Source organism: Penaeus chinensis, chromosome 2 (genome assembly GCF_019202785.1).
Source record: "Penaeus chinensis breed Huanghai No. 1 chromosome 2, ASM1920278v2, whole genome shotgun sequence".
NCBI lineage: Eukaryota > Metazoa > Arthropoda > Malacostraca > Decapoda > Penaeidae > Penaeus > Penaeus chinensis.
In genome coordinates, this window is record NC_061820.1 from 26,894,585 (window position 1) to 26,907,084 (window position 12,500).

Below are 12,500 nucleotides of genomic sequence, written 5' to 3' on the forward strand. Positions count from 1 at the left end.
ATTTATACTATGAAATGCATTATTGCATGCATATTAAGTGATACTGGTAAAGAATGATTATCTGACAAATACACACGAATAGTATAGTTTTTGTTCAACATTTTCTCCGTTTCCAGTGTAACTTTCTTTATCATTTGAAGATATACCAGACCTACAGTTGACTTGTCTTGATTTACAACTTCCTTATTTGATTCTTGAAATAACAACAACAAGGAAACAAATCTTAAACCACTGTACAGGGTTTTCCACTAACACGGGTATAAGAGTGAGGCAACTATCAACTCTCTTACTTTGTGAACTACCTAGGTACTCTTGATATACATCAACTCTATCACAACTCATAACAGTTGTTATCTTACTGACCAAATATACATATATAGAACTATATGTATACATAGAGCACTTGAACTAATAAATACTTCTTTTTCAACTTAAATGCTCCTTGTTAAGGGAGACTCCTTAAGTCTTTAGGGAGAAACATTTCCGACCAGAACATGTAAACTTACGAGTGGGTCCAGGAGCAGGGGTGGTCCCCATCATGGCCACCTGCCGGTAATTCGGTGGCAGGGACATCCTGAGTCCAGGCTGAAAAAGTCAACAGTTATCAATTTTTATTAATATTAGCATTAAAGAAATATATTTTTTTTTATTAATAAAAAAACCCAATAGCAAAAATCAAACCATTTCACTGTACAACCCCAAATAATGTTGCTAAACCTATATTTCTTATTTCCAAGAAATGTTAGTAAAAGTATGTTTACAAATACATATGTACACAGATACATACTGAGTTTCACACACAACTTCTAATGCAAAATATTATTTTTCACAATAACAAGTCACAGATAAAATATACTTAAAAAAGACGCGCACACACGCACGCACGCACACACACACACACACACACACACACACACAAAAGAGCTTCCTGAGAAACTGCAATGTTATTGCTGAATGCAATGCTTCTTGATCTTCAGTTCTATATATAAGAAAAAAATAAATAAAATAAAATAAAAATAAAAATAAATAAATTGTGGAATGACCACAGCACATGATCATTATGTCAAGCCACAGTGGGGACACTTGGAAAAGTGAACTTTTCTGTGCACTGATACTGAGGAGAATAATTTTATAATGCACATAACTCACATAAACCACCTGAACAAAAGGACACTAATGTAGCCCTCTAATCAATAGTTGAAGCATACCACAATGTTCTCCAGTGATAATTCGTACATGAAATTCAGAGCTAAAGAAGAGGTTGCCATTACTTCAAACACTGCCATTCAATCTTACCTGCCTTTGTGTACAAAGAAAATATACCCCAAAAATTGTACATGACATTGCTTTTTGCATTTGAAATAAAATATTGATTTCTGCACCGAATTTTTTTTTCTTTTTTTTATTCCATTCTGAAATAATCAAATCTACAAACTGTGGAAATTAATAAATCATCAATATTATCTTACATTTCAAATCAAATAAATATCAAAATGTATCATCAATATGTATATATTTAATATAAAGTCAATGTACTTCATGCACCATGCAGCAACAACTGGAAGTTTGCTATATAAAAAAAAAGTACAGCATATGTATGCACACTCTCACACATGTAAACTGAAAATATTTAAACTATTTCCAAAAATCTGAATGGTAGAAGTTTTGTCTCAATATACACATTCAGAAATAGCAACTTCAATTATCCTTTCTTCCTCAAATTCATTTATATGAATTGATAATCCCCCCTATAACTATGGATAAACACAACATTTTATGAATCATTAACCCACTGTGTCTGGGGGTGGTGTATTCATTTATACCATGTTCACTGTTATTTTAGTTTATTATACTATGGACAAAGGGTGTCTCCATATGCTGACTGCCTGGCATTGTAACAGATGCCAGGTGTTTGGATGTATTAACTGCTTGGATCTGGGTGCTTTGCTGCCCACACATGGCCCGAAATCCAGACATTAGGCTAACTTGAGTGGCTTGTAGGTCAGGCACACTTGGACACTCATGGGTGCTGTCCAGACTACTTGCCTCCCCTTTGCAATGTTATCTTCTCTTTTTCTGATTAAGCTTTTTAGCTTTTTTTGCCATATTCCAATGCCTATATTTGTTATTTGATATGCAATAACTAGTTGCAATAAACTGTTTCTCTTGAATAGACTTCATATCACTCAAAATTTTCATGACAGTGTGTTCGCCTCAACCAGCCCTCAGCCAATTTTTTCATGATCACGTAACCTGCCCCCATCTTCTCAAGCCAATTTTTTTTGTGACATACTGGTCACATCATCTGGATCATAGGGGTTTAACCCAGACATCACAGGCTTTGGCATTTACCAACTGCTGCTATTTTCCATTTCTTTGAAAGTAACTATCTTGTCAAGAAGGTACTGCAGGGACTGAATGGGAAGGAAGAGGGTTATTGAGGGGGAAGGGATGGGGAGAAGGAGTGTGGTGGGGTGGAGGGAAAAGGTCTTGGGTAGGGGGAGGGGTGAAGAGGGCAACTGTAATGGGGTTGAGAGAAGAGGTTATGGGTAGGGGGTGGGAGAGGGAAAGTACTATAAAGTGTCAGGTGATTGGTCAATCATGTGATTGGGTATCCATTGTCTGATATTGATTGACCTAATATGGTTTAGTAGATAGAGCTCTACTATGTACTGGTCTTATGTCTTTGGGAGTATTTGTGTGGGTTGAATATTCAATGTGATGGCTGGAAGCTGGAGGTGAAGTAATAGTTGTGTGTAAATTGTACAGGAAGCCAGGGAGGTTCCCCAGTTGGCAAAGAACAGTGATTATCCTCACTTGGTGGCTGCTCAGTTTGGTCTGTCCCAAATTTCTGAGATATTAAGGCTGGGAATGTTTAGGAATGAGGAGCCAGGAGAGCCTGCTCAAGTGATCCAACGAAAGTGCAGCAAGGTGTCTGGTGCCGACTAGTCAGGACACAGCTGTGAGTTGAGAGAAGTGCCTGCATTGACCAATAAGAAGGTAACTGTTGGATGTGGCATGATTCACCTGTGTAGTGCATGGAGTGTGCACTGAGTGCAGGTTGTGGGTCATGGCTGCTACAGAACTTGTGTAAGCAAGTGATACCCCAACATCCAACCTCCATCTTCTCAAATGAAGTTGAGTGGATATGACCGTGAAGGAACTGCAGGCCTACATCAGGCATTGCCTGTTGATGGGCTTCCCCACCCTCCCATGCTGTACTACTGGAGACTATGACTTGGGATGCATCTTCACTTCTCAGACAAAGAGGATCCCTACATTGTGGGAAATCAATTGTGGAAGCTGCATTCTGTTGTTGACATCCTGGTATGGAGTTCAAGTAAGCCATCATGCCATAAAATTTATAGCCGAACTAAATGGGCAAGGTTTGGTATGAAGGCAGACGAGTTGTATGCCAGCGATGGGACGACTGCAGGATACACAAGTGCCTTCAAAATGTATGAGGCAGGATTGTAGTGATATACCAGTATCACAGAAGGTTTAACCTGATGGCCAGCTTGTCCCTTTTTGGTATGGGGTACAAACTATACCTTAACAATTGGTGTTCATGGCCTATACTCTTCCACTACCTTCATCCAAAGAACAGTATGCATGAACAGAAGGTTTGTGTCAAAGGACATGAAGGTACCTCCAATAAATCATATTGCCACCTACCAGCCTGTCAAACATCTGTCAAATTTGGGCTGCGTGCATTTACACACAGATGGATCCACAAGTTCATAGCCACAAAGTCATTCCTAGCCCTACCTACCTCACTAGATAACCCCTTTTCCTTGACTTAACCCTACAATGATGGTACCAAAAATTTCTGAGCAGTCACTGATACTGGTGACTTCTGGCAACCGTCCAGCCATTTAGGTGGGGAGTCTGCTATGTGTAGCGGAACTTCCTGCTCGACTCCCTCTCGTGTGCCATGATGCCTATAGCTGTACCTGTCATGATTAGTTGGTTTTCCATGACGGGTATAGGGGTGCCCGGCAGTAAGAGGTTAAGAAATACAAGTTTTTTGTGTGTTTTTTATTACTATTAGTATTGTTAATGATATTATAATTGTAATGTCAATAATAATAATAATAATAATAATAATAATAATAATAATAATAAAATCTGCATAAGAAAAACGTTCCCCAAAAACTTAAAGAAAAAAGAAATCAGGTGAGATTACATAAGGCCAACTGACTTATTGGTGTTTGAGAACTTGTGGTGTCAACTATGTATTCGGACAGTTCACTAAACAAAACTACAGAGGACATTACATGTTCAAATGGCAATGGGTTTCAATATCTTTATGTAGAAAAAATAGTACTGATTATGAAACCAATGAAAGAGAAAAATGAAAATACAATAAAGAGGTTATAACAGTTAAAGAATTATTTGCACACACATGCGCACACACACACACAAACGTGCGTGCACGCACGCACCCCACACACAGTGGCTTGAAGATACTGGCATCTTTAAAATACTGTATATATAATCATTTACATAGACATCATATGAGACACACACACACACACACACACACACACACACACACACACACACACACACACACACACACACACACACACAAACAGCTAAACACACAAAAAGTACATACACATATATATATGCTGTAAAAATAAATTCCAAGGTACTACCGGTGACACTCAACACCCAACCACCAAGCCTAAAACAAAAACACTACCTAGAGGCTCTCATGGGTCCAACTCTACAAGCTACAAACATCTACCATGTACAAAGACTAATACATAAGGAAATAACATTCTATAGATAGCTACACATCTTATGAGTTAAGGGGCATTCTTTTCCTGAAATTTAAAACATGAAAATAATAATAACATGCATTAGTATTTTGACAATCATAATGTAATCTTTGTCAGTCTTTTCAAAATTAGCAAAAAAGTAAACAAATAAATAAATTGTAATGGGGGGGAAAGAAAATCATGAGACAGTAATGGAGCATCTAAATATCAATCTAGCAATGTTAATATATTGTTGACTCTTTCAATAAGGATCAACCTTGTTCAGCATGTCTTTTTAACAAACTGCAATATCAAGTTTTCGTGATATGAATGTATGTGTTAAGTATACATTTTCATAACCTTGTTATCCTAGTTCTCATGACTACACTGTTATCTTTGATTTGGTTGTAGAGGTCTAAATACTACTACTTTCATTTTGTCTTTTTTTTTTTTTTTTTTTTTTTTTATTACCACCATTCAGCCTTCCAACCATATTCATCATACATTCATCAATAAAGAGCTGCTTCAACTTACCTTCTGACACACGTTAGCTCAGAGTAACATTTCCAGTTTCAGCTTCACATAATACTAGATGTGATCTTTCCCAAACTTCCCATTTTGAAGTGAGGTACCGAGTGATTTGGGCTTAGAAGAGAGGACCCAAAATAAAATAAAGATTGAAAATTTCCTTCATTTTGTCCACTTCCTTTCCCTGCTAAACCATGTGCAATCAAGCAGTCTTTCTTTCTTTCTCTCTCTCTCTCTCTCTCTCTCAGCTCATCTCATATTTCTCTCTTTCTGTATGTATACACTTTAGGTATATGTATGTATATGTATGTATGTATGTGTGTGTGTGTGTGTGTGTGTGTGTGTGTGTGTGTGTGTAACATATTCAGACGTAACAGGACAGAAGTATCTCCCTCCTACTCCAACTTGACATCATAAACATTAGTAAATCTTACAAAACAGTGAGAGAGGTGAGCTTCACCTCATAAGATATTCATTCTCTTTGTGGTGAAACTGGAAACAAAACAACTGCACTGACTTTTATCTTAAAATATTATAAAATTAAGCATGATCGCAAGTGCTTCTACACTGAGTTAAGCTTTCTATTAACAACCACCCAATAAGTTTTATTTCACTTGACAGCGGGAAGGGTTACCAAGAACAGGAAAAAAATGACTTTAAAAATGAAGCATGTTCAGAAATATGAAACAAAAATAAGGTTTATCAAGTCTGACAATTTCTGCAACTTAGAAGATAATTAAACTTAAGCCAAATTATATCAATCTTAAATAAGAAAGGAACACTTATGCCGATTTCTGACCGCTACGACCACTTTCTACAAGGTATACATTATTACTCAAGTTGCCGTGACTGGGCGTGTTAGGAACTTCCCTCTGCGCCTGAGGAATCTATTCTCGCTCCAACACAATGAGACAGACAGTGATGGAGAAGATAACACACGCCAGCAGAAGTTGAGATGGGAGTAGCGGTGAGTGTTGGAGGGGAGAAGAGAGAAGAGGGAAGGAAGAGAAAATGGGGGGAGGGGATAGGTGTGGGGGAGAATACTCACCACCACCACCACCACCCTTCCTTCCTCTTCCTCCCTCCTATTCACTGCATCTCCTCCAGAACTCCCACCCTCCCCACCCCCCCACGGCCAGCAGCCACGGAGACAACGCCCAGTCACGGCCACTCTTGAATAATCGTAAAGAGAGTCTTTTTTACCTTAGGAGGGTGGGTCGAGTTTTGTGCCAGCTTGTCCACGTACATCCTACAAAAAAGAGTGTAGGAAACGTCACACTGATGGCAGGGGTCGCTTAAGTATCTTTCCTCCATGGCTGCAGTGTAAGATTGAGGAAGCCGGTCGGAAGTTTGGAATGTTTCATAAGGTAGCGAACACGGTACTATCCGCGATTATACTTAACAGAACGTGAGAAAAAAGGAGGAAGCTGGTGTTCAAATTTGGCCAGATTTATATTTTTCATCTTATTATCATCAAATTCTCCTTGCCTAAGGTTTAATCTTTCTTTTTCCGGAGAGACTCCTAGTAAGTGTAAGCATATTTTTCAATTAAGAAAAGAAGAGACTGGAAAGCTGAACTTTCATGGACGTGGTGTATTAAGATAATCTGACAAGGCATCTGCTATTTCCTTTTCCATAAAACGTGTGTATTCTCTTTTTGTTTATTATTTAAGCTGGCAATGAACTTTCCTTATACATAGATAGGGTCTGTCATACATACGATACATTTTTATGGTAAGTAGATGTAACACGATGAAAGTCAGTGCAGTTATTATTTCATTATCATAATTTATTATTTTTTCTCTTTTTCTACCCTCCCTAAAGACAGAGTGAGGAAAACAGCCATTAACTGTCCAGGAATGCTTAGAGGTGTAAAGAAAAACTAAGGTAATGGCCATAAGGACCTTATACAACCGTATTATATGTATATTTATAATATATATATATATATATATATATATATATATATATATATATATAATGCAGTAAGCACATGTAAGGCCACAATCACTGCAAATTTGATGTATCTAAGTGTGTAACTAAATCCAGCACTGTTACAGTTTCCACACTTTGCACTCCAGCAAAGGCAAACCAACCTTTACCATGTATGTTCTAACAAGACAGAGCTTGGAGACTTCCCAGATTAGAGGAAGGAACCATCACAAGCTTTCTCAAGCCAAATACAGGTGGTGGATGATTGATGGCATTATCTAAAGCAAGACATGTGGAAGTCATGACTTTGCTTGATGCCGTCCTGTGCTGGACAATTACCAAACCCACAATGATCTCTGCTCAAAATAGGATAAAATAAGAGTAAAATACTACTACTGTATTTGACATTTTTCATAATAAGTATTTGCCTAGTTCACACAAAGCACAAAAAAGTGTAAAAGACTCTCTTCTCTTAATTAAATGCAAACTGGGAAAGAGAAAATAGACAGTTGTTTCATTTTTCTTTACATCGTTTCTATGACACTATGATGTCACTTCATTCTGACAGTATAATTCTGCCATGATAACAGAAAACAGAATACAAAATAAAATACAGTTACTTCAAGGTCACTGCAACAACTTCGAGACACACTTTCAGACATATCCCTGAGAACACAATACATTGTCTAACATGCTACCTTTGGGGGGAGGGTTTAAGCGCCCCCCCCATTAGTGTGACCCCGAGTCTAGCCAAAACCCCTAAGGGCCAATTCTACCTGCAATACTACTACCAATGTACCTTGTCTACCTCTCTACTATCCCAGAGTAGAATACCACTACCCATGCCCTAACAAGACAGCATGGCATAAATACTTCTCAGAGAGAGAGTGAGAGAGAGAGAAAGAGAAGCAGGAAGAGAAAGGTACAGAAACAAAAGACATCTACATTTAAAAATTTCCTTCTTCAAAACAAACTACAAAACACCTACAGAAGAAACTAGGCCAAAGAAAGTAATAATTATACTAATCATGAGAATCAAGAAAAAGATAGTAATAAAATATAACTAATTACATACTAACAATCATAAATATGGTAATCTTGCTTAGTGCACATCACAATGGATAGGGTAAACGACATATGAAACCACCTGATGGACTAACTCTCACGATACTTTTCATCCATGATATTTTTGTAGCTATTCACAAACAATTGAGTTTTTCAACATTATAAATCACATTGCTACCCAAAAGGGATGGGAGTCAATCACTCTGACTTTCACTCCCTTCGTGCTTTCCTAAGGGTCAAGAAACAACCACCATATATTCTGATTTTGATACTTGCACTAGTTAGGAGCCAAGTGGAGGGTGGACTTGACAACTTCAGTACGTCAGCTCCAATATGGTTGGTCGGTATTAGCACAAAGAGCAAAGCAATGAAAATGTAAAAGTAAAACACAGGATTCTGTATAATAAGAGAATTTTCAATGAAAAAATGCCTTTGATACTTGGCCAATCTGATCTTTTAGGCTTGCAAAGGGCTGGTTGAGATGAAATAAAATTACAGACTATACACTCATTTCAGTTCTGACATTTAATGTATTTCATCCTTATTCAACATGTGTATTCTATTAAAATTTTTCAGACCCTGCACTTATAGTAATACTAAAATTTAAAGTCTGGTATTATACATTATCAATTTTACTTCTTCCAGTTTCTGTTTGGGCTAGTCTTGCAACTTGTTAAACTGCTATCATATCCTATTTCTTCCTCCCCCTCTTCAACCCCAACTCCCTACTTGCTGTCCAAGCTTGTCATCCAAGCTGCTTGGTTTTCAACTTAGAGAAATGACTATTAACAAGTCAAAGTATATTTTGATTGAGTGAAGTGTTACCGAACATGAGTAGGGTTGTTTGTGGTACTTAATGTCTACTTTAATTGTCATTGAAGTCTAAAATATCCTGGATGAAAAGCATCTCTGAATAAGTCAAGCTGCCGACTCCATGCACCAGTAAACCTCCTAAGCATTGATGCGCACAAGTGTAAAATTACCAATTCTGAATAAAAGATAAAAATAAACTAAACACTAAAAAAATCAATAAAACACTACCTGGCAAGAGCCATGGGAGCCCGTAACTTAGGAAAATAAAACTAAAACAAGACACAGGTCCACCTACAGCAAACACATCAGGAACAGGTCTAGCCCTTAGACCAGGGCTCGGAATTTCAGCTGCCATTTTCTCTTTTTTATAATTATTGGGAGATCTTGTAGGTAAATGCCCTCTCGCGCGCGCCTCAGAAGGGAAAGAAATGGAGGTATCCTCGTTCTCTCTCTCTCTCTCGCTCTCTCTTAGGTTTGTTTTGGTAAAACTGGAATAGAAATTCTATCTTCCTTTCTTTCGCCTTGTTTGTTCCTCTGTCATTTGTTTACTCTGTTCTTCTTCTCAGTCAAAAAATGTTGGTATCGTGGTTGAAACCAAAAGGGAGGGGACAATGTAAGGTGTTCTGATACTCACAAAGGGTGTAAAAGTCTTAAAAATAACGCACTTTGGGGGACGCCACTGCGAGGAGGAGAAGAACAAGGCAAGATGGCGGTGACGCCAGGCCAGCGCTGCAAACGCCGCGGCTTCGGCGATCGAGCGTTGAAAGGAATTCGCTAAATTCGACTAAACGAAAAAGGGTGAGAATAAGAATGACTAATATATTTGAAAACAATAAGCAGATAATAATTTCCCTTACAAGCCTCGTCCCTGGCTTGTTCAATCCATTTGAAAGACTTATGCTAAACGCGGTAACTGCCGACAAACACAATTAATACAATTAATTGTGTTTATCGACAACACGGTATAATGAAATGTTTATAGGTTGTTGCATGTCTACGAGTAATAAAAGGACCCAAATTACAATGTAACTGGGTACTCATGAACAGTTTTGAATATACTAGACTAGAGGATCGAGCGGTATAATTCGCTAAGTTTAGCACAAGGAGCGCTTAGGTGGGAACGCTGCAATTAGAGTTTGTTTGTGCAGGCTTTCTACACATTATTGTTTGTAAATTATGATGGGTACTCTTTTGCTCTTGGATTCGAAATGTAAAAAAGTGAGCATATGTGCATTATATTCCGTTTCAAAGTAGATATGCTCCTTATTATTGTAAAAATTATCGTCTAACGGTCTTGTATCGTAAGCCTGATTATGGACCGCAGCCGGCTGTGTCTGACTGTCATCAACTGCCTCAGTGACCGTTTAATAGCTAATACTATATTCCATACTGTACTGAGAGGAGGGTTTATGTCTGTATCAAATCATGTACTGCCAATAAAACCAAATACATGTTTATATGTTTAACTTCTCTGTCACCAATACAGTAAGACCATTTAGGTATAAAAGGCGTTGTTACCGGCATCACTCGGAAGGTCATTGATATATAGATATATTATTTATTATCCTTATTGAGATTTATATGGCATGATTTTGTCTGTCGTATTAACTTCTCTCTTATCTCAAGTCGAAATGTACTTGGCACAAATTCTGGCCATTGAAGAAAGAAAAGAGCGCAATACCATGCAATACTTGTTAGGGCAATGACTGCAATATGCAATTCATAGAAGGTCAGTTCTCTATAACTGTCCTTCTTATCCGTTTTTAGAGTTAATTATCAAATCATAAGCACGTTTTATTCTTATTTACAGTATAAAATACACATTGCCTATCACAAAGTACGATAATATTAGTTACACAAAGTGACATCGATACCGGCGTCCCTCCCACCCGAAGGTCCTTGGGATACGATATTGTTTACAAGTTCCTTCGCGTTCTGTCACGACATGTCCAGTCGGAGGCACGGAGGGTAGGGCGCAGGAGACGGGTACAGTGAGCTCGTACAGGCGGGTAAGACGGTTTGTTAAGTTTATTGGTAGGAAGTATATTTCAATTAAATCTTTTGTAAATGATGTTGATTATTAAGGTACAAGATCGATTATAACTTTAGATTGTGATTTTCGTGGTGATGTTGAAATTAATGAATTAGTTGTTATAACGTTACATTGTTTTATTTTTCTATATTTTGCATAGCTTTATTTTTTTGAAACTAATTCGACTGATTAGGTTTCAAATTATACAGCAAACGATGTTAATAATATTTCCTTCCACAACTATAAATGTAACCTATTCTGTCTTCTGATAAATCAGTAGATGTTACTCTTCCTAGTTCTGCCAGTATGACATAATACTGTGATTTTGTATAAATTAAATTATTACAAGACACTTATGCAATCATGTAGAGGGGGTATGATTTGCAACAGAAGTTCATAGAAGATAAGTTTCTTTGATTCATTCACTCTGTCGTTTCCATTTGTTATTTGCCTTATAAAAGATGGCTAATTGAAACTTAACTGTTACCCATCTGTGGACTGATTTGGTCAGGTTATGTTGTGTTTGGAACTCCCTGTCTTGCTCGTCCAAACAACATTTCAGGACTAGCGGGACAATGAGGCCACGGTTATAACCTCCGAGGCCATTATTATCTACAAAGGACCACACTGAAAGAAACATTAACCAAATAAAGCTATTCTCCCTACAGCAAAAATGTCAGATTCTAAACCCATTGCGGCGATCATACCCTGGTCGCAAGTATGTCGCATGCTGGACAAAGTACAGGCGGCTGTCAAGGCTGCCAAGAAGGAAATGTTGGTCAAGTTCATCGTGCAGTTTCGTGACCTTCTCAAAAAGAAACTGGAAAAGGATCCCCAGTCTGTGAGTATTATATTTACAAGGGTTGATTTATGTCAGTTTTGTGCCCAGGTATACATATGTATTTTTGATTCACATGGGTTCTCAGGACTATACAGTATGTTTACATTTTTGAAGATTTTCCCCTAAATATATGAACCCATTTGCTTTAGTATACTGTTCATTGTAGTTTTTTGAGTATTTTGTTGCACAGATGGCTACACAAGTCAGTTTGTAGGTGCTATTGACCTCACCTGCTATTGTTATCACTATTGTTATTATTGTTATTAACATTATGGTTATTATAATGTTATTAAAATAATAATGATGGACAATTAGATAATCTTTTCAAAAATCATATTCAAGGCAAAGGGTAAACAGACAGAGATAGATAGGACTAATAATTGACCTCTTGGTGACTAAGTACTTGTGGAGCCATATATGTGTAGACACAGTTAATAAATTTATAAATTGAACAAGGCATGCATATTATGCCATTGACTACCATAGGGTTAATTATCTATTTGTTAGAAAGTTTATTGTGATA

General features: G+C 37.5%; 2 protein-coding genes across 31 annotated transcripts in view; one reads left to right on the top strand and one right to left on the bottom strand.

Annotated features, from left to right (window-relative positions):
• LOC125029759 (SWI/SNF-related matrix-associated actin-dependent regulator of chromatin subfamily E member 1-like) overlaps positions 1-9,827 on the bottom strand; it is a 38,957-nt gene extending 29,130 nt beyond the window's left edge. For 12 of the 30 annotated variants that reach the window (XM_047620054.1, XM_047620040.1, XM_047619979.1 and 9 more), the window contains exons 1-2: positions 9,400-9,821; positions 507-585 (exon numbers count right to left, since the gene is read on the bottom strand). In XM_047620054.1, the coding sequence (XP_047476010.1) occupies positions 507-585; positions 9,400-9,459 (139 nt within the window). In that variant the 5' untranslated portion in view covers positions 9,460-9,821. Of the gene's footprint in view, positions 1-506; positions 586-5,300; positions 5,592-6,497; positions 6,544-9,399 lie in introns of those variants that run through there. The other 18 variants (XM_047620069.1, XM_047620047.1, XM_047619969.1 and 15 more) reach the window with 7 other exon arrangements.
• Positions 9,828-11,026: 1,199 nt separating this feature from the next.
• Positions 11,027-12,500, top strand: part of LOC125031867 (DNA ligase 4-like) — a 16,626-nt gene continuing 15,152 nt past the window's right edge. Inside the window, exons 1-2 of the mRNA XM_047622860.1 lie at positions 11,027-11,113; positions 11,805-11,977. Of these exons, the coding sequence (XP_047478816.1) occupies positions 11,810-11,977 (168 nt within the window). The 5' untranslated portion in view covers positions 11,027-11,113; positions 11,805-11,809. The remainder of the gene's footprint in view (positions 11,114-11,804; positions 11,978-12,500) is intronic.